At 38.9% G+C, this 27339-nt stretch overlaps 1 protein-coding gene across 1 annotated transcript; it reads right to left on the reverse strand.

Moving 5' to 3' along the window:
- Positions 1-5153: 5153 nt before the first annotated feature.
- Positions 5154-27302, reverse strand: DCAF13 (DDB1 and CUL4 associated factor 13; the record flags this gene model as incomplete). The annotated part of the gene is made up of 11 exons (XM_079533122.1): positions 5154-5241; positions 5951-6114; positions 13607-13742; positions 16518-16682; positions 18608-18690; positions 20658-20735; positions 21408-21563; positions 22392-22481; positions 24293-24400; positions 25621-25820; positions 27233-27302. The coding sequence occupies 11 exons, from the start codon at positions 27300-27302 to the stop codon at positions 5154-5156; spliced, it is 1338 nt and encodes a 445-aa protein (XP_079389248.1).
- Between the last annotated feature and the right edge of the window lie 37 nt (positions 27303-27339).

Below are 27339 nucleotides of genomic sequence, written 5' to 3' on the forward strand. Positions count from 1 at the left end.
TCTGGCCCTCCAGGCACCTTCAATATCAGCTTTCCTTTCTCCTCATAATCCCAAACATTGCGCACATCAGACGCCTCATGCTGTAGGTTTGAAGGCATTTGAAAATGATTAAAGCATCCATCAGCTTTCCAGAGCTTAACAACCATCATTTTGTTTTGGAGCACATTCATCATTTTGGAGCACAGGCCATATGAGGAGAGGCTGAAGGAGCTGGGAATGTTCAGCCTGGAGAAGAGGAGGCTCAGGGGAGACCTTATTGCTCTCTATAACTTCCTGAAGGGAGGTTGTAGTGAGCTGGGGGTCGGCCTCTTCTCTCGTGTCATTAGTGATAGGACCAGGGGGAATGGTTTCAAGCTACGCCAGGGGAAATTCAGGCTGGACATGAGGAAGTATTACTTTTCAGAAAGGGTGGTCAGGCACTGGAATGGACTGCCCAGGGAGGTGGTGGAATCACCGACCCTGGGGGTGTTCAAGGAAAGACTGGATGTTGCGTTGAGGGACATGGTTTAGTAGGAGCTATTGGGAATAGGTGAACGGTTGGACTGGGTGATCTTTTAGGTCTTTTCCAACCTTAGTGATTCTATGATTCTATGATTCTATGATTTTGAAGAGATTCAGGGCAGTGTTCCACCAGATACAGCAGAAATAACCTCATAGGAGTTTTCTGGCTTGCAAAAGTTAAATGACAGAACAAAGTCAGTGAGGACCACAGAGAAAGCAAGGACTTCTGGGCAGCTCTTCAGGGAGATAGGGATGTAAAAAGAAAAAAAAGCAGAAGAGAAAAACCTCGTTGGTGGAAAACCCACAATTCTTTGACAAAGGCAATTTTACAAAGTACAGTTCACCCTACTCCTTGCAGGACAAAGTAAAAGAACATGGAAATGAATAATGGCACAACTTCCACTGTCCACCTCCCCGGGAACATTCAGTCCAGTCAAGGAGGTAAGGTTGGCTGTGGGTAAGGTTTGGCCTTACCAAGCAAAGAGGACCAGGAGACTTGTGGTACTCGAGTATCTAAAGTCACAGCCCCTCCTTGGCAGAAATAACCTATTCTGTCCCTCACCACTTCCCACCACCACTTGTAACTTGTGCCAGCATATGAACAAGCATTTATGTGCTCTTTCATAACTATGTGGCATTTTCAAGCCGCCAAACCTTGCTTTCTGCAACAGGACTCTCAAAAAAATGTCGTACTTCCAAACAATTCCATTCTGATCAAACACACATTGCAGGTTTTTAATAAATGAGTGCAGCACGTCTAGCAAATCTATATTAAATCTGAGAGTTTTTAATCATACCACACTTCTTAAATGACATTTTCACAATGATAGTCAAAGCACCATCTCAATCCACTTATCTTCTTAATAATCAGCAATGCTCTTTTGTCTGCTGCAAGATCTTTGTTCTTGCCCACACAAGCCCTAGGAGTAGCAAACATGATGCAACATGCTACGAACTCCTGATCGTATCTACCTGCCCTCTGAGAATGCAATAATGTGCTGAAATCGCTCCAGTACTGGACAAAATGAAAACACAAATTAAGCCAACATTAATCTATATAAGAAAAACTGGAAAAAAAAAAAAGAAAAAAAAAAAGATCTTCCACCTCATATCCCAAGATCCACAGAGATTCCAGATCAAATTTTCAAGGTGATGAAAAACAACAGCTCTGCTTAAAGGCAGTAGTATTACAGTAAATACCCATCACCTTTAAAAAAAAAAATTCCTTAACTTTAGAATCATAGAATCACCAAGGTTGGAAAAGACCTAAAAGATCATCCTGTCCAACGGTTCACCTATTAACAACAGCTCCCACTAAACCATGTCCCTCAACACAACATCCAGCCTTTGTCTTGCAGCACACCTAAAGAATGTTGTCTTCAACTCAAAGGAAGTCTGTATTTTTTCAATTTAATATCATAAGGGATGCCAGTTTCAAAAGATTTTAGTTTGTGGCATGGAACTACAATTTTTGATTTTGTCCTTTTTTCTTCACATACCTTCTTACACATCCTACATGAGCACAGAGGTCTTTTCTTCCTAATTAAAGCCCACCTTCTCTCACATAGCACTGAGCTCTTCTACAAGTTCCTCACAAACTGCTACCCACAGAAATTTCTTTGTCCTCAGTTATAGAACCTCATTCATCTCCTTGCAAAGGTTTCAGACTTTCAGGACACTGAACAACAGACAAAAACTTCCAGAAGACACGTAACACTTCCTGTTGGTTTTGTTCATTTTAAACGTGATCTGTACATGACTCTGACCCAGTCTCAATAGATACTCAGGCACTAACTAGCTATCTTAGTATTCCAGCGCTACTTATAAAATACAACAAAGTTTTAAATCTTAACATAAAAACATTCCCTATAAGTACTTATTTTCCTTTATTTTAAACATTTCTATCTCCACCAAGTACAAGAGGAGCTCAGGAATACAAAGCTGTAAACACACCACATTGGTATTGCAGACCTCCAGGACTAAGCAAGATGAATTCTCTACTCCAACTGTCCCATTATTGGTCCACATTACCTGGGTTATTTTGCTTAATCTCAAACACAAAGATATGGCAAGGATCAGAAGAACTATATATATTAGTGAAAATCAGGCATGCTGCATCACTAGTCCTAAAACCAAAGGAGATTAAAACAATTAAAATAGTACCAAACCCACTAGAAGGTGGCAAGAAACACCACAGAAAGCTGTGCAAACTAAAGAGGTTGTTTAAATGATTCTTACAGGGGAAAGAAAACTTAGGGATAGGACAGAGACAATGAGGGAACCATGTAAAATTTATTATGAGATTTAAGTGGATTACAGTAATATGCAATACTCTCTATGGGACGTTTAAGGGAAGTACCAATGGTGAGTGAATGGAGAGACAAGTGAGAGTGTGTATAAGTCCATGCCCAGGGCTCCCCTGAGCACACAGACCACAAACACCACCTGCAGAATTCTGAACATCCTCCTGTCAAAAAGGCCCAGACCACACCTACCCTGTTTTCACAAGTAACATGTGAAGCCATGGGAACACCTGATTCCAGAACACAGGCTTTACTTTGGAATGTTAAAAGAAGGTGCCCCACTTGAATATATTTGATGACAAGACTAAGATCTCTGCATAATACCAAACTCACAGAACTTGAAAAAGAAAAGGAATTCATATCCAAATGCAATAGCCTCTGAGTACTTTGCTATCTTTAAAATTTCTTTTCTCAGTACAGCACCAATCTCTCTGATAAGCTGAGAGGTTATGGTTATCTTACTGGATAAACAGGAAGATCTTACTGATCCTACCAGTAGCTCCACTTGGGGGCCTGTCTGAAATCAACAGCACAGAAAGGACTCTGAACATAAAGAGATGCTTTGGACACAGTTCTGCCATGCAGCAGAGTTCCATGCTGTGACAAACCTAACTTCAAACTGAAACCTCTCCAGCTACATTCAGAATTTTGCACCAAAGCTAGTGGTAAAGAGTTACCACGTGGTAAAGAGTGTTCACACCAGAAGTTAACATGACTTAGTAAATGAAAAACCAACTACATCAACTCAACCTGAAGAGTCAAGGCTGGAAAATTCTAATTCCAGAGTATCAGTCTGATTTTGCAAATTGCTCTGGACTTGACTACAGCTGTTTCACAAACCGTGCTGTGGATCACACATTCTCCCTAAATTTTCTCAATGTTTCAGGAAGGAAATAAACTATTTGGCACAGAGCACACTGTATTAGTGCAGCAGGCACTCAGCCAGCATCAGTCTATTCCCTGATCTGTTCCACTGCTTCTCATCATCCTACTTATAGCTCTTCAAATCTGCTTTTCTTCCTGCATAGCTCCATAAGGTAAGAGATCCAGAGAGCAAATGATACATTATGGCCTCTTATCACTTTATCATGATGAACTTTGCCCAAGCAGCGTTGAAACAAACAAGTGAAAGAGTAAAAACTACAAACACCTACGGATGTTAGGACCAGTATAGGAAACAAAAACAAGCGCTCAATATGGTAATTACAAAGAGGAAAAAAACTTAGGTTATTATAATTTAATTCATAACTTACTTTTTGCTAATAAAGTCAGAGGGTTGGAAGAAATGCAGTTAGTGACTGCAAATAGCAGTAAAAGGTTGGAAAACCTCCTTTTGCATGGAAAATGCTAAGCAACATTTGTGGCCACTAAACGTGTCACGCTTCTGCAAGAGGGTTACAGAATAAAAGATCCAGTAAATTCCAGAAGTTTTCTGAGTACCCGAGTAACTCTAGCAAAAAGCCAAATCTGCCTCACTGGAAAAGAGGCAAAGCATTTCCCAGTCAAAACAAACAAGCAAACAAAACCCTCTGGGCTACTGGTACCTTGGGGAATGTAAAGCTTTTATTATTTTTTTTTTTTAATATAAACTTCAAATATGAAACTTATTTTAAGTCTCATCTAAAGTTTGTCTGTTACAAATCTGTGCCATCTTTATCCAGATTGAGAGTTTTAATTAATATAAAAAGACTTATTCAACTATGCTCTTATTAACATTAGTAACTTTAACAGTTTTTGAAGTTTTGTCAAGTCATAACAATAGTTAAGAGCAAAACAAAACAACTGTTTGTGGAGAGGTTCTTTTAGATAAAAGGGAAACAATACATTGTGCTGCAATAAATAGGAAGCAGAATATTTGCCAACTGGAATAATCAAGATCTACTCGATTGTATTAAGGTCATTTATTATTTTACTAGGTTTCTGTCAAAAATTTCCCTAAGTATAACTGGTTTTATGGTTCTAATGTAAAGAATAGTTACCTGCCTCTCAAAAATCTGTATCAATTTCAATTTTATTTTGCTGTAATGGTATCAGAGCATAGAACTTGAACTACTGATACCCTACATCAGTGATCAAGCTATCTGCTCACATCAGAAGTGTCCAGCTCCACTGAAATACAGAGTTAGAGCAGTAACATCAGACTGGTAATAAATGATTCCAGGGCCAATTCTTATGACTAGCCAAAGCAGGCAGTGAGTTCACAAATTGGAATCAGTTTATGCTTGTAAGAAAAGCAACATCTCTGGAGCCCATACATTTGTCTTACCAATGCCCATAATATTTTGTACTGTGTATTCATTCAATCGTGACATTTTCTTTCATTGCAACATTTTGTATATGTGAAAACAATTACTGCACTACTGCCACAATATGTTTCTTCTTCTCTGACACCACTGGCACAGATCCTGGTTTGCTGTGCTTACGACGGTTCAACTCCCTAGAAACAGAAAGCAGAAAAATGCAGTTCAGTAGTCAGCACAAAGTTTTATCAAACAACAGCTTCTTAAGCGAATAGTGGAGACATCTTAAAATTCAAATACAATAATAACAGTTTTACTTTTATTAACTAAAACCAACATATCTCCCCATTTGAAAAGGAGCAGTGCACCTTTGTTAAGCACCCTTAAAATCAGGCAATCCTGAAAGATGAGTAAAACCCATCACCTTTGTTTTTACTCCAGCTATGAAATTAACAGTAAAGTATGCCATATTCTGCTCCAATACATGACAATGATCCACGTGACTGAAAATACTCATCCTAGAGTCTGACTTTAAAAAAAAAAAAAAAGCAACAAAAAACACAAAACCCCCAAAACATTCCCCCCTGACAGGCTGTTCTGTCGCCATTGCAGTGTTGCATTATGTCACAGTAACAGAGCATTGTAGCTCCTTATAACATGACATTCACTCCTGGTCCATCAGCAAACTACTGGGAAGCAGCCACTCCTTGTTGATGCTGGCATTTGTCCGTGTTTTTCTTACAATCACAGGTTAATCAATCCACTGATTCCTGATCCCTTTTCAGACGCTAGAAGTAGCTCACACTTGCTCCTCTCACACATTCCCATACACTGCTGCCACAGCACCGGTTTTGTCAACATTTTGTTAAAACAAAGACAAAATAAAGGTGGAAAAGGAAGACATACTTCCGCCGCCGAGCTTCTCTCATGATCCGCTGTTCTTTGATTTGGCAATAGATACTCTTAGGCAAGTGACGGTGCCGAGCAATGCGTTTGATCTGTGGGTGATGCTGGAACTTCTCCTTCAACTTCTGATTGTAATTCATAGCTGCCTTCTCTCGTGGTGCAAGCTACAAGGAAAACAACACAGGTAAACATATAAAACAACAGGGACTTGACTCCAGGTTTCTCTAAAAAGCAGTTTGAACTTTTAATTCAAATGGCTTCTTTCTAGCAAGTTTTAGTGCTTACAGCTATTTAAGAATTACAGTAGATAAACATTAAAACCAACAACTTCAATGATGACTCACTGTTCAAACATAAAACATCACAGTCTCAAAGTTCAGAGCAGTAACCGAACTCTCCCAGAACAAGATTTTAATGTGCTCTACACAAGGAAGGAAGAATAGAAAAGGCTGATAGGGTAAAACTTCCTTGCTCAGTCTGCTGTTCTCCTAACCAGTGTAACTTCTGCTGTGAAACTAAGATTTGCAGGTTTTAATTGCTAGTCAGTATAAGTACAAAAGCTGAAGAGGAACTGTGTTCATGAACTGCTTTGCAGACAGATCTGTACGTGGCCAAAACCTTACATGGTGTCTTGATCCATTAGGAAGCACATTGCATATGAAAATTCAAGTATTAACTTGCCTATATGGTACACAGGGCATTCCAGCTTGTATCACAAACATGAAATAGAGGAATGCCAATGTTATCCCCAAAAGACAAACTGTATCCACATTTAAAATTATGTCTAAGCCACCATTAACAACACTGAAAGTGAGAAGTGTCTTTCTTGCAGCTTAATCTCTGGAGGACTTTTTATTTTTTACCTAGGCATGTCTCCTCTGGTCCTAGCACTTGTTTCATAAAAGGAAAAACTGTCTGCAGTGTTTGTGCTTAAAGCATGCACTGCTTCACAAGGAATTGCAGTTTCTAAGTATTGTGGATTTGTATGAACTTGAACCACAGCAGCAAGCAAAGACATATGAAGAAAAGTCCTGTACTGCACAAGTCACTTAGGCTGTAGATATGTTACTGTAACAAGCCCTGTCTTCTCCTTCCTACCTGTATTTTGCGAAGACACTACAGAGCTCCACTGTTCCAGACATCTAAAGACCCTTTGTGCTCTCAAACAAGCAGCAGCACAAGTCTTTTACCCTTCCCCATGCACTGAATCCACTGCTAACTGCACCTGAAGTCTTACGGACAAAGCAGTAGTTCAGAGTTCTGTTAATCAGTCCCTGCAATGGACTTAAGTGCATTGATTTCTTACTTTCTGAAGACTAAACAGAACCTGAGTTTCAGACAAACACAGACACAAAAGGCAGAACAACAAACCCTTCCCCAATTTATTACACAAAAAAAGTGGGAATTTCACCTCCATTATGGAGCATACTTTTTTTTTTTCCCTTTTGAAACTAGCAATCAGCTGTTTCTTCTCTACTCCAGAGGTCACCTTTAGAAATGACTTCAATCACATTGCATAAATTCTGGATATATTATACTCATACAACTTAGTTAAAAAATATCACTAATGATCTGTTAGCAATAACTCAAAAATATGGCAAAGCAGTTTCTCTTCTGGGACAAAAACAAAGCAGGTATCAGATGGAGAGTTGCTCGTCACTCAAAATTCTTACTCAAGTATCACAGTATTAACTTTTAATCTCCATTTGTCCACACCATCTTATTCACAGATGGAAACCCTTCTGCTTTACCTACATTGCTCAGAACCTCTCTAATTGCAGGTGAATACATTCCTCAATTCTAATATAATAAAGCCAGTCTCTTTAGCGAAATTCATTCCAGCGAGCCAGCCTCAAGAGTTAGTTCTCTCTCAATGAGTCCCAGGTGTTCCCATTCCGCCCAAAACTGCCAACATAATCAAATTCAAAGAGCTTTTATTTTAATTATATTCAATTATTTTTCTTTAATTTAAGATGAGCAAATCGCTGCAGATTTAGTATAACTCTGGTGATTCTGCAGACAAGAGGTGAATCTGCAGATTAAAGATACATCCAGGATACCTTATTTTAAAAAATTAATATAGATTAAGTAGTGGATATGCCCAAGTCTCTTCCCATCTCTGTGTGAAATACAGCTTTTAGAAATGCACCTAGCTGGTGTCTCGGCATTCAATTACTGAATGTCAATGCCTAATATGCCAGGCTATGCGTCCACATGATGACTAAAAGAAAACAAAGCAAGAAGACCCCTGTATTACTGACGAGTGTCTATTTGCCAAAAATACCAGCAAGCCAAGAAAGCAGACTGAAGTAAGGTGCCAAATTCCAATTTCTCTCTTGCAGAGGCCATCTTGGACAGTTCAAGAAGGCACCACTGCTTTCCATATGCTTTGAGCTGAGGAAAATGCCATGAAGGCAGCAACACAAGGTAGCAGGATTCAAGATTTTGTTTACAGGAACTAAAACACTCTGTAGAGCATTAAAAAAAATACAGGGATTTCCATATCACGAGTGAGACACACTCAGATGACTTGCGACCCTTTTTCCATATATCCTGAAGTGAACATCCAATTCCCTCCCTGTATGAGAAATCAGAAGTCATGCGTATGCAAGGATTTGTGCTGCTACAAGAGCACTGCTATGCAGCAAACAGTGAAAAGAGGGAGGAAGAGCCCTGAAGTGCGAGCTGCCAGCAATAGGAATATACGTGCTTCACTAAAACATGCCCTCTTTTCTCTCTCCAGATGACAGAAGCTGGTTATTTCCTGACCCCTCCAAGCAGAAGGAAGGTAAGCATTTTTCCAGAGCCCTGACTGCAGAGCTAAAGTCACCTTTAGCAAGTCATACTTCTTTTAAGTCTGTGCATTTGTATCACACAGTATTTAAAAACTCTGCACTATTAGTTTCCTCTAATTCAGCAGGGGAATAGGAAGTTGCTGTTTATCTATCCCGTCCAGATTGCCCTTCTAAGTTAAGGCAGATAGAACACAGATGAAACATTTTTAGACTGCAAACATATCCCAGCAATTCCCCACAATGTAATTTGTTATTCGTAATTTCTCCAACTGCTATGCTGCAAATACTCTAAAATCAATTGCTATGAAGTTTATTACTCATTATTCCCTTGAATCAAAACCTTACAGCTTCTTAACATCTAAGCAGACAAAAGAAAAGAAAGGTAACATGGAAGTGAAGAGCACAGAATCGTAGCTAGAGGGATGGAGCTACGTGTGCACTGAATCACAAAGGAAAATCACTCTGAAGAGAATGCCTTGTCACACAATACTGGTGCTGCTTGTTATCAGCCCCATCTCACAAAACAGAACCGTATACCAGAGGGAGACTGAAAGGATATACAATTACTTGGACTGTTTTGATGCTCTCCTGCTTATGCTCATTGCTAGACCAAAACCAAGACTTGTAACTGTACTTTCTCCAATCTCACTCAGTCCATACTTGAAAGCTGTTATTTCTGTGTCTTGTAAGAATGTATAAAACCTCTGTTCCACTTCTATTACACCCATTTTTCACACTAGTTTTATGCTTACTGAGATACAAATCATTCCCAAGCATCAAGTTTTCTTCTCCAATGACCCAGCACTGTCTAATCCTCAGCTATTTTACAGTTTTACTAATTGAAACTTACTCTATCACTGCTTTTCCAGTCTTTTTGCTAGGACCTTTGTAACTTTTTTCCTCCAATCCAAAGGTATTCCTCTTCTTCAGAAATTCCAACCCTCTCCAAGACTTCAGGCACAAAAGCCTCACAAACTCATCACATTTTATGTACAGTATTTGAACAGTTCGCTGTACCCTAAAACTCCTGTTAAATTGGGCCTTTTGTTGCAGGACATGCAGAGCTACATGGTTACTGCTTTAAAAACAAACCTTATAAAATCTTACTTGCCTTCACATTGCTACCGGGAAAACAAAACAAAAAAAAAAAAAAAAAAGCAATTTTTATAAAATAATAATTAAAAAAGCACTGCATATTATTTTAAAGCAACTTCTGCAATTGCCTCAACAGAAAGATTCGGGTTTGTTACCCCTGCATAAAAACTCATTGTCAGTGGAGTGGAGACAGCATGCCTCTGGCTCCTTAAGAGACGTGGGTTCTTATTTCAGTGTTTCACTGATTTTAAATAATGAGTGCAATGCCAAATACATTAAAAACCTAAAGAAACATGCATGTCAGAACTGATGACTGCTAGGGTAGCCACTGCTCAGAAAGTACAACTCTCCAACTGGATTAATGTTCATCAGTCACAACCCACATACTGTATTCAGTCTAACTCCCTTGTCTCAGCACTGTGAAGTTCCAGGTAAGAATACACTCCCAACAAAGAACACAACATCTGATGATTACCTTCTCTGTTTCTCTTGCAGGATGCTGGTTGCTATCCCTCCGCACCCCAAAAAAATCCATCTCAAAATACAATGTATTCAAGATGCTGGCATTATATCAGAAACACTGTGACCTTTGGATGAGTCATTCAATCAAATCTTCTCAGCTAAGAAAAATAGCAGACCAAGCAACTAAGCATTTAAGACACATTCTGACACTTCCGACAGAATTACTGAATGTTCAGCTTGAATATTTGAAATGTTCAAAAAATAGGCACTGACTATGGAAGAGCTGGGCATTTATAAACTGAGTGAGCACATGTCTGTGAAGATAAGAACACCAGTCCTCCAACAAAGAGCAGATGCTAAACAGCGGAATCTGATAAGTAGCCATTAACACCTGCAACAAAGTCAGGAACAACCCAACTAGATGGACAAGGATTAATACTACTGCCTGCATCCAAGTGATAGTCTGAAGTTATATCCAAGAAAGTGATAAGCCATAAAGACTCCACCCTAAGTCTTCACACCTTATTCACATAATTAATCTCCGAACGTGTGAAAAATAAGATTTCATAGTGCTGCCATGCATTTTTACAGCAGCTATAGCAGCTCCAGACAGTAACTACTTCAACATTCAAAACTCTGTAACTTTTTTAATTCAAGGTTTCAGCAATATAATGATTGAGCATGCTTCCACACAAGATACAGGGCTGTGAAACATTATCACTTTTTATTATAATATAATTTTTGCGAGTTCACCAGCGCCATCCATCTGAAATGAGAGTAGCTCTACATAATCTGTTCCTTTGAAGTTTTCCTGAGTAGTCTTACTTTCTTAAAGTGTTTTTCAATATTGCAAGGTAACATGATGCTTATTCTAAATGATAACTTCAGTTTCAGATAATGAAAAATAAAGAAGGAAAGAAACATGCAACAGATCCTACACGTTACAGATAACTGACAGTCATCTTGGTAGTTGTCGGCCAAACTCAACCCTACACACAGACTCTCTGAGGTATGCCAAATAGCAGCAATATACTTAAAAAACAGGCACAGCCTATCATGCATGGAATTCACAGTCAGGTTAAAGAACAAGAGCATTAATGTGCAGAACATACTCAGCACCTGACAGTCAAAACTGGCAGTGCCTCTTTTAGACCCATCCACAGCGAGTTCTCACTGATGCAAATACTACAGAAGAGGACAGAATGTCATTTTCTTAGGTACTTGGACTATAGTGCTGTAGTCCCTTTGGTACATAGCATTCCTGTGACACAGAAGTCCCTGGAAGTTCTCAAAAATGTTTAGATGTTGTACTGAGGGACATGGTTTATACAGAAATACAGATGAATACAGGGAAATACAGGTGATGTGTGGACACTTGGACTGGAGGATCTTAGAGGTCTCTCTCAAACCTGATTCTAAGCAGTCGGTTTGGCACATACTTCTAAAAGCAAAGTATCCTTATTGTTCCATAGGAAGGAGACGATGTTATTTACTAGTCAACAGATTGAATTTTGTTTTTATTTTAAAATGTTAGTAATCATTCTATACAAAAATGCTATTTTGACATCCTTTTTACCCACTTGTCCATCACAAAAAGGTTACAGAATAAAGATGCGTGGTAAAAATACCACAGATTATTCTGTTCTGGAACAGCATGTTAGAGAGACAGAATGGTCCTTCTGCATTAACTATGAAGACTGTGATTAATGAGAGAAAACTTCAGCTAATCCTGTAAAAAGGGTGTTCTTGTGAGCCTACACATACACCAACAGAAAAACAGGTAACGTGTCTTGCCCAGTACTGCACCATCTAAACAAATTCAACATAAAACTCATATCAAAATGTCCAGAACAAGCTCTTCAAAGCCCTTGAGATTCACAAGTACAAAGCTGATATTTACATGTTAAATATTTTACTAAAGCACTACTTGGAAAAAATCCCAAGAATCAGTTCAGAACAGAAAGAAAAAAAATAGCATCCCAAACACAGAGTTAGTCCATTAAAGAAATCCAACTTAAATGTAACAGCCTGTAACCACACATGCTGTATAACGTATAAAGGCTTTTTTCCCCCCCATTACTTTATAGCAAGCATGACAAAAAATAACAAGCCTTCTGAATGCTTATGTTGAGCTATGGCTAAGGACACACTCGTCATTTCAGCTGTGCTGCTCCATATGCAATCTTCCCCAGTGCACAGCAGCTCATGGTCTTTCCCAATCCACTCCACATCCCCAGCACTCTCAGTGCTCCCACTGACCCACCACCCCTCCCAGATTCACTTCCCTCCCTGCAGACATTATCACTTCAACATTCCCCCCGCACAAACAGCTGTATGGAACAGACCTGTCCCTTTAACAGTACAATACTCTTCCCTGAATTCCAGCTTCCCTCTCCTCCCACCCCAGTCTTCTACAAGATCAAGTCGGAATTCCTCCAAGAATTACTTGACAGTTTTGCTTTTTCTGATGAGCTCAGAAAATGCAGTGTAAGCAACCCCAAGGTACCTTGACAACATAAAGCTACATGAAGGCATTACTCCCAGTGGACAAAGCATCAAATTCTCTCTCTGAAGTCAGTACTCAGTACTTTAACTCAGCTGTGTGAATGAATATATGCAAGTGGTAACTGTAACAGAACATTTTGGCTTTGTCCACTAATAACCTCTTGAACACGTGTAACTGAAAAGATATGCAACTAATTAGCTTGAAGTCCTCTCTCACTAGGAAGGCTTCAACCAAACTGGCTATATTGTGTAATTGTATTAAATAGAGTTCAGTCTAGCTCACACGCTTGATATTTGAGAGCTACATAAGCTAATGACCATCTCAGTTATGCACTGTAGTAGAGTTTACTTGCAGCAGTGCATATGCTTATCGTGGCACGGACTCGACATGAGTCAGTCAGGTCAAAATTTTTTATAAGCAGTAACCTTAAGCTTTAATAGACAATTACACGTAGCAAACTCAAATGTACTGCTTTTAGTGCAAGGTTATGCATACTCACCTGTAGCATCAAGAAAAAAACATCAGAACTCATTACTGTTAAAATTAAACAAGATGAAAAAGAATTACCTTGTGTAGCGATAAAAACGCATTCAATCTTACTAAAAGCCACAGTAAACACAAAGAGCTGTATTGCACATGTTAGTTTTCAAATTAAATACAAGTCATGCTACAACTTTACATTTTTCCTTTAGAAATAAAGTGTTAGAAGCTGAACAGGCTAACCAGCTGTCATAACAAAAAGAAAAACCACCTCAAACATCCAGCCTTGTGATAACAAAAAGCAAAAAAGTCTCTTACCACCCCCAGTTTTTCAGAAGCATTGGCCTTCCACAGACGAATATTCATCTCATCTGAGCCACACAGAATGTATTTATTATCTGAAGTCCATTTTACAGTGATGACATGCTGCATCCGCTTTGTATGATACACCTCTCTAAAGTAAAGAGAAACATTTTTAAATGGTTTATTATCTCTTTTCCTACCAATGTCGCCTTTCAAATAGCAGAATTTTCTGTTCACAAAAGAATAAGTTTTTACTTTTTGGTTTTAAATAGTTTTCAGAACACAGCATCACCCACTGCTCCCAACCGCTGTGGCTCATCAGTCACGCACTGCAGCTGAGACCATCCCCTTCCCTCTACCCAGTTATCTTTAAAACCCAAATAGTAGCGGAAGAGAAATACAAAATCAATATTCAGAAGCCATGAACAACTAGACTGAGCTTGATCTGGGCAGTGTGGGAGTGTGAGAAGAACATATAACCCATGTATCACCTTAAGTAAGCTTTTGTAACATTAACCATCACTGTAATTCACACTCATGATGCTCTACACTACAGGAACACTGCAAAGAACTGTGCACAAGTACCTTCCAAAAACACCGATGCTTACATCAGGTTTTACTGACATTAAGGTTTAATACTGTGTAAGCACATATGCATTTCCATAAGCATTCCTGTAGTTACTGTCATTTCAATATTTGGCTCAGTAATGCATTTTTTTCATTCACCTTTGAGGAATTCAGGATTTTTCCCTTCCTCCCTGAATTTTCAGCCTCTCTCCCTTCTCTTGCTTTCACCACAACTGATTAAATTCCATTTTTAGAGAAAGGAAAAACACAGAAGATGGCCAAATAACTTGGATATGTCATTTAAAAAAAACCCACACAGACATCAAGTTCCATTTACCAGGCATTTATTGACTTGAAATCAGCTTCCTAATATATGATATTTCTCATGGCTACACAACTTTACAACTGCTTTTTTTTTTTTTTTTTTTTTTTTTTTTTTTTTTTAAATACAAAGCAGTGGAAGTTAGGAGATTCAATTTCAGTCTGGTGGGAGATCAAAAGTCTGAGTGAATAGGAACCCAATCAGGGTTCTTGTTCATAAATACCCTTAAGTACCATCCCTGTTTTCCCAAAAGGGATCAGACATTCTGTTTGGAGATCTTTTACCCCTCCACAGGATTTATTCCAACTATGCTGGTCCCAAAGAGTACAGCTTTTAGCAAATTATACATGTCCCAGAATGCCCCAGTCAGCTTATACAAAGCTAAGTTCTTCATTTGAAAGGCTCTTCCCCACTAGGATTTATAGCAGTCAAAGAAAATGACAGAAAAAGAGAAAAGGAGAGGAAGAGAAAAGGTTTCATTCAGGGAAAAAGAATGAGAAAAAGAGGAAAAATGTCTTCCTTATTAACAACCTGCTGTAATGTGGAATAAAGCCTTTAACTCTTTTACTGCTGCATTATGGGATCTGTTATTTCAATGAAGTGATTTAACTACACCTATCACCCCTCCTGTGAACATTCCACAGTACAGAAAACCTGGGGAGCACAGATTTTAACCATGCTGTTCAACAGTATAAAAGTAGGAAAAGTGGAAAAAAAAAAAAACCACAAAGGCATTACACTGCCTAACTATATTTCAAGTAGTATTGCAGGACAGGAAAAACAAAACTACTCACAGGTTAGTTATAAAGGAAAACAACAACAGCCCCTCTCAATCTCTAATGAGCATACAGACACGTTAAGTAATGCATACAAAATTACAACAACCCAAAATAAAGACAGTCCTCCCAATTAATATTCAGCACTTCCCATCCCCTCTAAACCACCTAAAACTTAAACCATCCTGGGGGACAAGGTTAAGGTGGGGAGACAGTGGAAGGAGAGTAAAAGAAAAAGAATAAAGGAGAGAAAAAAACCCAAAAGGCTGACAGAGAATAATGAAGGTGGGTTTATGAAGAACAAATGATACCAGATCAACCTGATAACTTGCTTTGATTTTCATCAAATTGGAAAAGAAAATAACGAAAACAGATTCAATCTGAACTTCAGCAAAATATTTAAAACATTGCTTTATGAAATAATACATGAAAATCTAATTCAAACTGAACTGTATTCATAGCACCGTCATATGACTCAGAACCTGGTTAACAAAGTATGAACACTCTGTACTGCAGTGCATGGAATTAGATCACAAAAGCATTCCATACTGATCCTTGGGAATCCACAACAGTGATTTTCACAGCATCTCTACTAATCATCCATACAGGATTAAGACAGCGCTGGAAAACCAAATGTTACAATATCGTAAGGCACTGTGAACTTCGGTGGTGACACAGTACAAAGTGACCTATAAAGATTGTAGACAGATATACAGGGAAAGAAAAGGAGATTGATCTTGGTTTAAAAAAAAAGTACACATAAGAACAGTAGTTCAGAACTGATGCTCCATCTTCTTGGAAAGCTGTCGTGGAAAAAGTACAAATTCATAGAGTATGCATAGGGGAAAAGATAAATTTAGTATACAATAAGTGGTATCACACACAGCAATGGAAGTAGGTCTTCTATATAAGTAACTAATGCCTTCTTAGACACATAGCCTCCATCCTGGATACTTATGCAGCAGAAAACAAAAAACAGAAGAAAAAAGCCAAATATAACATAATTCAGAAATTGTACCAATAGGACTCCACTGTAATTTTAATACAGAATAGCTAAAGTACAGTTACTTATTAAATACAAGTTCTACTCTAAGACATTCCAGAATTAGCTGTTGGTTACATGACCTGTTAGTGTCAAGTTGTATACAGAATAAGGCTTCCAGATCCACTGCAAGTGAATTCCTCAGCAAAGTTAGGAATTAAGAACTTCTGTGGATTATTGAGGTGCAGGAGAACAAGACAGAGTTGTAAAATCACTCACCTGCTGTGACCTTTGTCTACAGGAAAAATGCGGACAGACTTATCGAAGCTGGCAGAAACAAATTCTTTCCCAGTGGGTGAATAATCCACATCAAGAACAGCAGACACGTGATCCATGTGCACCATCACAGGTGATGTAAGGTAGCGCATGTCAAAAGTATACAAGCTGCAAAATAAACATATCAACTGCTTAATATCCAAACAACTCCAAAGTGAATAGTTCTTTTTGCTTAACAGCTGCTTTAATCATGCACACACCAAACCTCAAGAGAGAATTCTTCAAAACTGCAAGTAACAAATGAAAGGAAAGAACGATGCAGTGCTTAGAGCCTGAAAAAAAGCTTAATAACTAGAGGCTGAACCAGACCTTGGTGGTTTTCTTTGCTCACTCTCAAATAACAAAGATCTCTACCACTCCGTACAGCATCTGTCCCTGGGCCATTGACTTTGCCTATTTCTCCAACTACCACACTGCCTTTCTCAGCTCCCTCCTCAGATATATCATGTGAACTCAGACAAGCACTTCTCAATCAGTTATCCTCATTATGTCAAGCCCATCAACTCCTAGGTTTCTAGACTTTCCCATATTTGAATCTCCTGGTAATTCAATGTCTGCTGCGAAATTCCTGTTTGGTTGGCACCTTTCCCTATAGCCTAGTTGCCTTTGTACCAGACAACCACTGACTGTAGGAATCCAAGTAAAGCTTGGTCCTTCAGCACAAAGAGACGCTACGTGAGCAGAGCTGAAGACCCGCACCATTTACACTGCCTGTAAAAATGAAAATGAACATAGCTGCTGGAGCACAGCTGGTTTGCTGTTAAGCACTTCACAGCTCAGGCAGAACAGCTGAGGCTTACTTGTACTCCTGTGAATCAACAAAACCTGCTGATACATAGTAAGGTGTAATAACTGCATACATCATTTATTTGCCCAGTACCAATAAATAAAGGTGCGTTACAGACAAAGCATTTAATTAAATTAGCTTTAAGTGTACTATTTGGTAAAACTACTATATTAAAATTCTCTCATTTAGCAGTAAGCTTTTCACCCTCCTTCCAACAGATGAATGCATAGTTGGAATTAATTCAATGTCTTCTACTCAATTACTTACTGGCAACTATACCTCCTCCTCCTCCTGAATTCTCAAGAAAAAGTATGCTAGCATCACTTTCAAAACTGCTACTTCATGTAATCAGCTAACACTTCATGCATGTTTTTGATACATGCTGCACACAGTTTACCAGAGAAGAATTTACCTTAATGGCTACCAAATTTAGCTTACTGCAGGGAAAACAGCGATGTATAAATAGATTAGATAGCCTTATCACACCATAACCAGAACAGGTGAAAAGTAATACTTTCAGTACAATGTCAATTTTCAAGGTTTGGGCCAGATTCTATCTCCTTGGAAAAACAGCCTTAAGATAAGGGATAAAAAATCCTATGTTCTAAAAGAAAGCAGTGATCTATTGTTAGATCACTGACTTCCTGGAAAAAAGGATACAGAGCACATTTTGCAGTGGCCTAGTTTTGAAGAGGCAGCTTTTTCAATAGCAGATTAGCTATTCACATGCACAGTATCGCCCAGAAGTAAAAAACAGCTCTGAGAAACTGAAAGGGTAAGTACTGCAGTCTTTGGAACCATTTCATAAAAGATTAATTTTAAGAGATGTTCTCATCAAAATAGGTGATTGGTACAATATATCAAGCTTCATAAGACCTGGTAAGAAAATAAACACTTACACCGATTGCCTCAGACTGGACCAATATTATTTCCCTTCCAGGTCCTACTGTAAATTATGCTTGCATAGGTTAAAACTGTATTTCTGTAAATTGCACAGGCTGCCTGAAAGAGGAACAGGCAGTCTAGTACCAATTGTAGGGTCTGTGGGGTTTTTTTGTTTCCCTTTTTAAGTCACTGAGTTTATAATTTGCTAGGTTACTACTTAAATGTTCAAACTTACAGTTTACATAGGTGGTTTTTTTTTGTTTTTGTTTTTTTTTAAATGTATTTTAACATGATGATAAGTCACTAGCAGACTGAAAAACATACCATGATCAGGATTATCAACAAGCAGGATAACACTTACTTGTAATCTTCGTTTGCTGCAGTAAAAATAAAAGCTTCCATGGGGTTCCAACAGAGTGTATTTGTCCTCATGTTCAAGATAACCTGAAAGACATTTACCCATTGATACCTTGCTGCAGACAGTAAAATACTGGTTATATTTTAAAGCTTCTCATACCACAAGAGATAAGCAAACACCTTCTAGATACATAAGCATGGTAGACCAGTAGCAACATACTTGAGGAGACGTATATTTAGCAGCACTATGATTGGAACTCAAGACTTCCTGCCCCTCAACATGCGATCACTGCAACTAAATTTTACTTTGCAAGCCATCTTGAAAGCAAGCACTTCTCATCAGTCATTTATCCAGAAACTAACATGTAAACCTGGATCATCTTAAAGATCTGACTTCATCATATTTACAGCCACATTAATGTATACTGTTAAATACTGTATAAACAAACATGCCTAGGAAATGGTATTTCAGAGAATATTGTCATTAATTAATGCTCTGAACCAGCATCTGCAAAGCTATTATAACGTTCTGATGTATAACTATGGGGCACTTTACGAACAAATAGATCATTTTCTGTAACACTGCAGGCCAGCCATAATCCTACTTGAAAATCCTGAAGTTCGAATATTTCTGCTCTCACCGTATCAAAAAATACACATATACATATGTATAACGAAATACAGTTTTACCAATTATATTTATTAAATAATGAACACAATGTAATACTGATGGCCTCTACTGATCCTACACAAAAAACAAGGATTGTGTCCTTTGAGTGTGTTCATATCCTTATGACTCACATTTTCCATAAATCCTCATTTCCTAGGTGACGTTATTCTGCCCAATATGAAGTCTGTACTGCAAAATACTACTAATTTTCAGAAATTACAGGCATCCAGAGCAGAATGCAATCATCAGCTGTCTGAACTGACCTCAATTCTGAGAGCTGAAATTTACTGAAAGGATAGGCCAATGAAAAACCTTGTGTTTACAGCAGTCTGTACACTAGAATTGGTTCAAATTCCATTATTGTTTTTTTAAAATATAAATGATATATAATTATTACAGAAGCAAACAATCTAAGAGGGTTCTTTAATTTTCCCTGTTCAAATTTTCTAGGCACTGCAAAATGATCACAAAACTAACTGAAACAGACTACAAGGAAAATAAGTCTTTTAAATCATAGCTCAAAGTAGCTCTAATGTTGCTAGGAAATCCAGCTTCCATTTCAAAAGGGGTCAGGTTTGGTCAAGGTCCCTGCTCTGTATCTTGTTTCATAATTTATTCACTCCAACTTACAGCACTCAGTTTATTGCAGCAGTGGCATTTGGAAGTAAAAGAGAGCCTAAGAAGAGGACCCTCTGTACAGTTCTGGCATTCTGCATGGAAACCTGGGCTGAGAGTGATTCGTGTCACTGTGAAGACATTAAATAGCATTTCAGAACCATCTAGACCTGTAGCAGTCGCCTTCTACTTCTGACCGATTGTAGATATGCTTAGTCATTAAGTAAGGGAGAAGAAAGAAAAAGAGTCCTTATTAAGGCAAGACCGCAATATGAAGGTCCTAAGAACTTGGCTATGAAATGTTTACAGTACATACATAGAGAAGGATTTATCTCCACAAAAAAGAAAAAGACTCCTCCACATGCAGAGCGAGGCTCTCTAGTGGTGGAAAGAAAGTGCCTTAGGAATTACCTTGTTTATTTCTGGCAAGGAGGGGGAAAAAAAAAAAAGAAAAAATCACACATACAGAGAATGCAATACAAGAACATGAAGTTCTTATTGTGAAATTGCTGTCAGGTCAGGCACTTTATCAAGAATTACAATGGAGTGAGCACGACAGCCTGTCTCAATGCAGGAAAAGGCTCTTCTAAGTCTGCATGGTTTAAGTTTCAAAATTTACTCAAACTCAGTTAAAAGACTCAACATTAAAGATGAAAACTCAATGAGATCACAGAGCTTTGCTTTCTCTACCTTTAGCACTACTTAGACTATTTCATATTCACTATGATTATTACTGCCAGAAGCTTCTGTTAAAATTCAGAGAACATACCTTCTTTAATGGAGTTGATTGTCTCATATCATACAGCACAATATTTCTGTCAGAAGCACAGCTGCCCAAAAGGTATGTCTGAATAAACAAATAAATAAATGATCAGTGTGTATTGTCTCCTAAGAATTTCTAGTGTAAGCAATAACTCATGTCAGATACCTATTTCACTGAGCTGGTAGTCAAATAGCAGTTCCCTTCACTCAAGTAAATATATTACCATTTTTGGCGTGCAGCTAATTCTGAACACTTTAAATAGCTTTTCCAGTAAGTTTCAGAATCCACCCAGCCCTCTTGATAAGTAACACTTTCTAACAGACTTGACTTCAACTACCAGTGCAACCAGCCTCAGCACTCCATGACTTGCTGCAGAAGATTAGAGGCTGCTGCTCTGCCACAAGAGGAAAAGTTGCTGCCACAAGCAAGTGCCACAGATGAAAGCTCCACAACCTCACAAACACTAAGCCAGGTAACTGAGATACAGATATGTATTGCTGCAGGCAGAACACAGCCCTCCCTGCTTTGCTTTCTTTTCTCCCCCATCAACAGGATGAAATGATAGAGATAAATGTGCAGTACCACTTTCTAACAGAATATGCCTATGAAAACACATATATAAAGCCCCTTACATATTACATTGAAACACATAATGAAGTTTGTTTGGAAAAAGCAGTTAAAGATAATGTTAAGACAGTTTAGACCTTATGCTTATAAAGAAAAATACTGACTTCCAATACATAACAAAAAAGTTACCTCAATTGGATTAAATTTTACACTGCTTATGCTATCAAAACCCCACGTCAGAGAACACATGGGACTGGTCCTTTGCTCATCCCAGATGTCTACTTGCTGGCCACAGGTGGCAAAAACAGCATCCCTCCAGTGGTGATCAATTCCTGTATACACTGTCTGTAAAGTGGAAAAAAGAAAAAGCTTACAAAACCAAATGTATAAGTAAGTGTTTTCTGATCATTACATGTTACACTGCCATGCTTTTATTTGTTTATATAACTGAAAACCAAGTTACCGTTCCTGCTGGAAACTGAGTCTTATTAGGAGTACCGCTCTACAAAAGGCTGACATTCTGGGCTCTTTCTGTCTACAAGACAGAAATGCATGCATTTATTGCTAGCTTCCAATGGATGGGCATTAGCCACGCTTTGTAAGCGGGCTTCTAACTTCAAAGCAAATGGAATTTTAAGGGTACAAATTTTCAATTAGAAAGTGAGACATAATCACTAGACATAGAGTGTCAAATTGTCTATTCATAAAAAGCATTCAGTGTTGATAAACTAATTTTAAGAACAATTGAATGTGCTGAAGTATACATTTTTTCATCTGCTTTCGTCAAAAATAAACCAAAACTCTGTTTTGAAATGCTGTAAGATACAGCATTAAAAGAAAATTATTTAATGAAGATTAAGTTTTTACAACACACAGCTGAACAGAAATCAACTACAGAAGATCTGATCAGTTCCCAGGAGAGTGATGACTAGTACAGACAGAACTAAGCAGTCTCTGCTAACATTTGAGATACTCCTCTCTAGTTAAATATAAATTAGAATAAAATTTTGAAGGTACTTTAAAAGGGTCATTACAAAATTTGATGCCATCACTTTGCAACACACTATAATAACAGGTGATATCAACCTATTTTTCTTTTCTCCAAAAGCTAGGTAAGAATTGACTCAGTTTAATTCAAAAGGAATGCGGGAAATCAACGCTTAGCTATACTACCTTTCCAAGAATTGTATGAATTGGTTCCTCTTCTTCTCCGTATCCTGGGCTCTCCATTTTCCATTGCTTCACAGTTTTGTCATCACCAACCTAGAAAGAGTGAAAAAAGGATGCATTTTACAAAAATATATTCACCAGACATCTGTGCAACTAAGTATGAGGAACTCTGCAAACTAGAATGGATTACTAGATTTACAAAAATAAAGTGCTCTCTCTGTTCACCATTCACTTTTATACCTGCAAGAAAATTGGTTTCACTTGTCATAATATTTCACTAAGAACTGATGAAGTAAACATACATGGCCTGGCTGGGATAAAGTTAACATTCTTCACAGTAGTCCATATGGTGCCAGGCTTTGGATTTGTGGCAAGAACAGTGCTGGCAGCACCAGTATTTTGTCTGTTGCTGAACAGTGCTTGCACTGTTATCATCCTTGACGCTCCCATCAGCAAGTAGGCTAGGGTTGGGTTGCAGAAGACTGCAAGAAGACTTGGGGGGAAGGAGGGGAGGAAACAACAGCTGACCTGAACTGGCCAGAGGGGTATTCTGTGCTACGTAATATCAGCAGTAAGAACTGAGGTAGAGGAATAAGAAAATGTGAGAGAGAAATTGACTTCCAGGTGGCTGCTGCTTATATACAGCCTGCCTGTGGAAGCAGTGGAGCAATTTCCTTTTTATTGCTTTTTAAGCAACAAAAAACATTTAAGATTAAAACATGTAAGATTTTTAAACTAAGTTTTATTTAAACCATCTAAACATTGCTCCAAAAAATCCTCTATGATCTAGTTGTCACTGTGGATACTTTCCAACTATTAAAGGAGACGCTTCCAGCATTGAATAGTAGAAAAAGTAAGCTGTAAAGAGAAACTAGTTATGTCAGGCTATGTTTTGTGATTCTTAATCAGATGGCACCTTGAACTCCACTTTATCTTTTGGGAATCATCTGATTAGCATTTAAACTGTTGCAAGGCACTCCAGTTCAGGTGCTCCAGTTGCGTGTACCTAACACCACACCGCCTCTCACACTATGCTAAAACAACCTTCCCCATCACTGCACAGTGACCTGGGCCAGGGAAGCAGACAAAAAAGTTAACTATACAAGTTAAACTTCCTCTTCTGACAGCGCTACTTCTGTTTCTTCCTCCCCTCTCTCAATTTTCAGAAAGATTGATTGACAAAGAGTAATTTGGAGTCATTAAGAATTTCCTGCTGAGATATTCTCGACATTGTAACTGGTGTCCTCATAACCTGGTATCTACTTCAGAGAGATAAATATGTAGTAGTTAAAATAGCTCTTGAGGGAGGAGGTGAGCAATTTCTTTTTTGTCAAGCTCAAAAGATATACAACCTCAGCACTCTACAGTGTTAAAGAAATTAATTGTTTTATCATCACAGAATTGTTCTAATGCAAACAGGAAGACTCACTACTTTCAGACAGCTTGCGTGCAACTCAGTTACATGAAGTTAATGCAAATGAATAAAGCCTTACTCACATAACCTTACTGAACATAATTATCCAATGGAAGCCATCCTGAATTACCTGCCTATCTTTAACGACAGGCTATAGAAATATTTAGAAAAGTAAATACTCATACATCTCCCAATAAATGTAATATACTTGTTGCTCTAACAAAAGCTAGTTTACTCAAAATGTAATTAGATGGCCATCCTCTAGCAATTATCTCTATTTATTTCTTCCATAATCTTGAATTACACCCATAACACAGCACCAAAAAGCATTTTCATCAGAAGCAATTGTCAGGTTCAGAGACAAATGGAATAAAATATAAATAGTTTCAGAATTGGTGCTCGTTAAGTGTTGTATAGAAGAGAAGTTGCCTACTGGAAAACAAACGGTGAACAGGTGTTAGACTGCATTAAGGAGAGACAATATACTTACAGTAAAGAATGATGTACCACAGAAACGAGCACACATGCCTCGAACAAAGCCTTCATGGGCTTGGAAAGCACGAATACACTGTCGTTTGGTCAAGTTCCAAATTCTAACCTGTCAAAAAAGCAAGAGTATTCTGTATGTTCTTAAGTTTTTTCCCCCCCTACAGCCTGTAACTCAAATACAAGAGCTCACACATGCTGTAACAAACTACCTATGCTGGCTTGAACAATGGCCAGATTTTATAATGTTGAAATTATTTATTCCCTTGTTGAAAAAAAATTCTGAAGTGCAACTTTTCACTTCTTATCCCATCTAGACTGTACACTTATTTTTACATTCCCCTATTTTTGAACTAGAATTCTTGCTAAGAAACAACCGCAATTATAGTTTTAGCAAATATAAACTCTTTAAAGTGAAAAATACAAGAAAATAATCTCTGCAACAAACAAAGTGTTCTCAGTCCAGTTGCTGCAATTCATTTTATACAGATGTCCAGCTTCCACAAATATTTCAGATTGAGAAATTGGGCCCATTTAGAGAAAAAAAAAGAAACAGGAGCTCCATTTCCATGTACTGTCAGCACTCAGTACTGCAGTTGCTCTACCAGCAGATAAGAAGTCTGGTTTCACATAAATATATTTCCCATCTCTTCAAAAAAAAGAGAAGTCCCCCTATACCACCACATGACGTGCATACATTCTGTAAAAGGCAGAAAGCAGCCAGCTTCCCAGAATACCTCTTTAAAACATACAAACCCTATCAAATCAAGAAGTGTGTGAGAGAGTACAGAGAAGACAGGCAATTCCTTCCCCCCTTGTAGCTGACTCTTAAAGTACCCTTGATTGATATTTTTAAATATCTATTTAAAATTTCAAGCAAATGAAGAGGTGGTTGTTGTTGTTGTTTTTAAACAATATGCTATACTATTCCACAAAGTTTTTGATCGTGTATCCCTTCCCACATCTTATCTGATGTAATCTTCTGACTGCAGCAGCTCACCTTCTTTGGAGGGGATGCAGGTGCAGAATAGGAAGAAAAACAATTACAGACTGCAAATAGTCCACATTCACAGCTGCAGTATGAGGAACTGCTGCTACTCACTGCTGAGAGCTGCTGCCTAAAGCTGTTTTAAACTCTGTATGCAATGGGAGGTCACAACCTACAGCTTGAGGAACACTGTCCTGAACTGGGTAAGCTGCATCTTCTGAGATAAGGTCACATCTGAACAAAAGGTAATACCACAGCTAAAAAAAACCACACGAAGTAGGGAGCATTTAACAGTGAAAAAGAAGAAACAGACCTTTTCATTGAAGTTTCTAACTACTGCTTACCTCTCCATCGCACGCTCCAGACAGCACTGTAGACAAACTCTTGGGGTGTTTGACTATGCAATTAACTCCATCTCTGTGGCCATCAAGTGAGCTTAGAAAAGGTTTTGCAAATACCCGCTCCAGCTTTGTTGCATTCAGAGCTCTGACGTACTCACGTGCAACCTCAAATGGATGCAGTGCAGGGTCATAGTTTCTTGGAACTGCAAGAAGAGTAACACAGGCATAAGTAATGCAATAAGAACTGTAGGTCAAGGTGAATTGAATTAGAAAACTTTTCCCATTAACTTTCCTGCCAGGGGGGGAGTTTTTGGGACACTGAGATTTTACACCCAATACTAAGAGCCACCCCACATTTGTCCATGCAGATACACCTGGCAAGAAAGTGGGAAAGACAGCGGGCATTGACAGGGTGCTTCTGGTGCTACCTGCTCCATTCTGGTTTGTGCAAAAAAGGCTGAAAGCACAGTGGAGCAAATGACACCAGATCATGCACCAGAAAGTAATCCCTAGTTCAGCCTGCTGACTTCCAAAGGATATCTGACACACACTAAAACCTCTGAAATATGATGAAATTGAATTGTGTACCACCCTGTCACATGACTGAGAATTTGTTTTAACAGCTTACATACAAATCACACCAGGAAAATAAAGATGTGTTAAGTTCCTGTCCCAGCTGGTGACTTTACTCTTTTTCAGTGTGTTAGTTACAAAGCCACAATGAAATAATTACGCATAACTGGTATGACAGCACAGCCACTTATCTCTGAATCAAACCAACAAAGTACATGCACTTTAAACTGCTGTGGGCCTACCATCTCGCTTAAGATGGCTGCATAAAACCAAGCCCCAAGATCATACGGCTTGGGCTGGAAGAGACCTCAAGGCTCATCAAGTTCCAACCTCCCTGCCACATGCAGGGCCACCAATCTCCAGATCTGGTACTAGACCAGGCTGCCCAGGGCCCCATCCAACCTGATCTTGAACACTTCCAGGGACGGGGCATCCACAACCTCTCTGGGCAGACTGTGCCAGCACCTCACCACTCTCTCTGTAAAGAACTTTCCCCTGACATCTGACCTAAACCTTTCCTCCTTGAGCTTAAAGTCATTCCCCCTTGCCCTATCACTATCTATCTGAGTAAAAGGCTGACTGCTCTCCTGTTTATAATCCCCTTTTAAGTACTGGGAGATATGGTCCTGCTCCTTCTGACAAGGGCTGCTGGTTTTACGCATTTGATTTCTGACACTAAGGAGAAGCTGTGTCTCATTTTCAACATCTTAGAGATGAAAAGGTGCGATCACGCAAGAAGAACTGTGACAAATACCAGGAAAAAAGAGCGAAAGAGCGCCAGTAAAACCAGCAAGACTCTGCCAATCTTAGTATAGGATGTACTACACGATGAGGCGCCAGCAAAGAATCAGCAGCAAGTACAAAACGTTCCTATGAGTAACCACGCAGCACTGAGGGCGCCCCACGAGAACCAGAACCGGGACGAGAAAGCGCCGCGCAGCGCTCGCATCCCCGCGGCCATAGGAGGAGCGCGGGAGCCCCCGAGCAGCGCATGGCGGCCCAGCCAGAGCCGTCCTCCCTCCATCTCTCCCTCTGCTCTCACCGCGCTGCAGATCCAGCTTCGTCTCCCGGACGTAGTCGTCGGGATTACGGCTCAGCACCTTCACCCGCATCCTCACGGCCGAGCACGCACACGGGCACGGACACCCA

This window comes from Tetrao urogallus (assembly GCF_951394365.1).
Source record: "Tetrao urogallus genome assembly, chromosome: 3".
Classification (NCBI taxonomy): Eukaryota; Metazoa; Chordata; class Aves; order Galliformes; family Phasianidae; genus Tetrao; species Tetrao urogallus.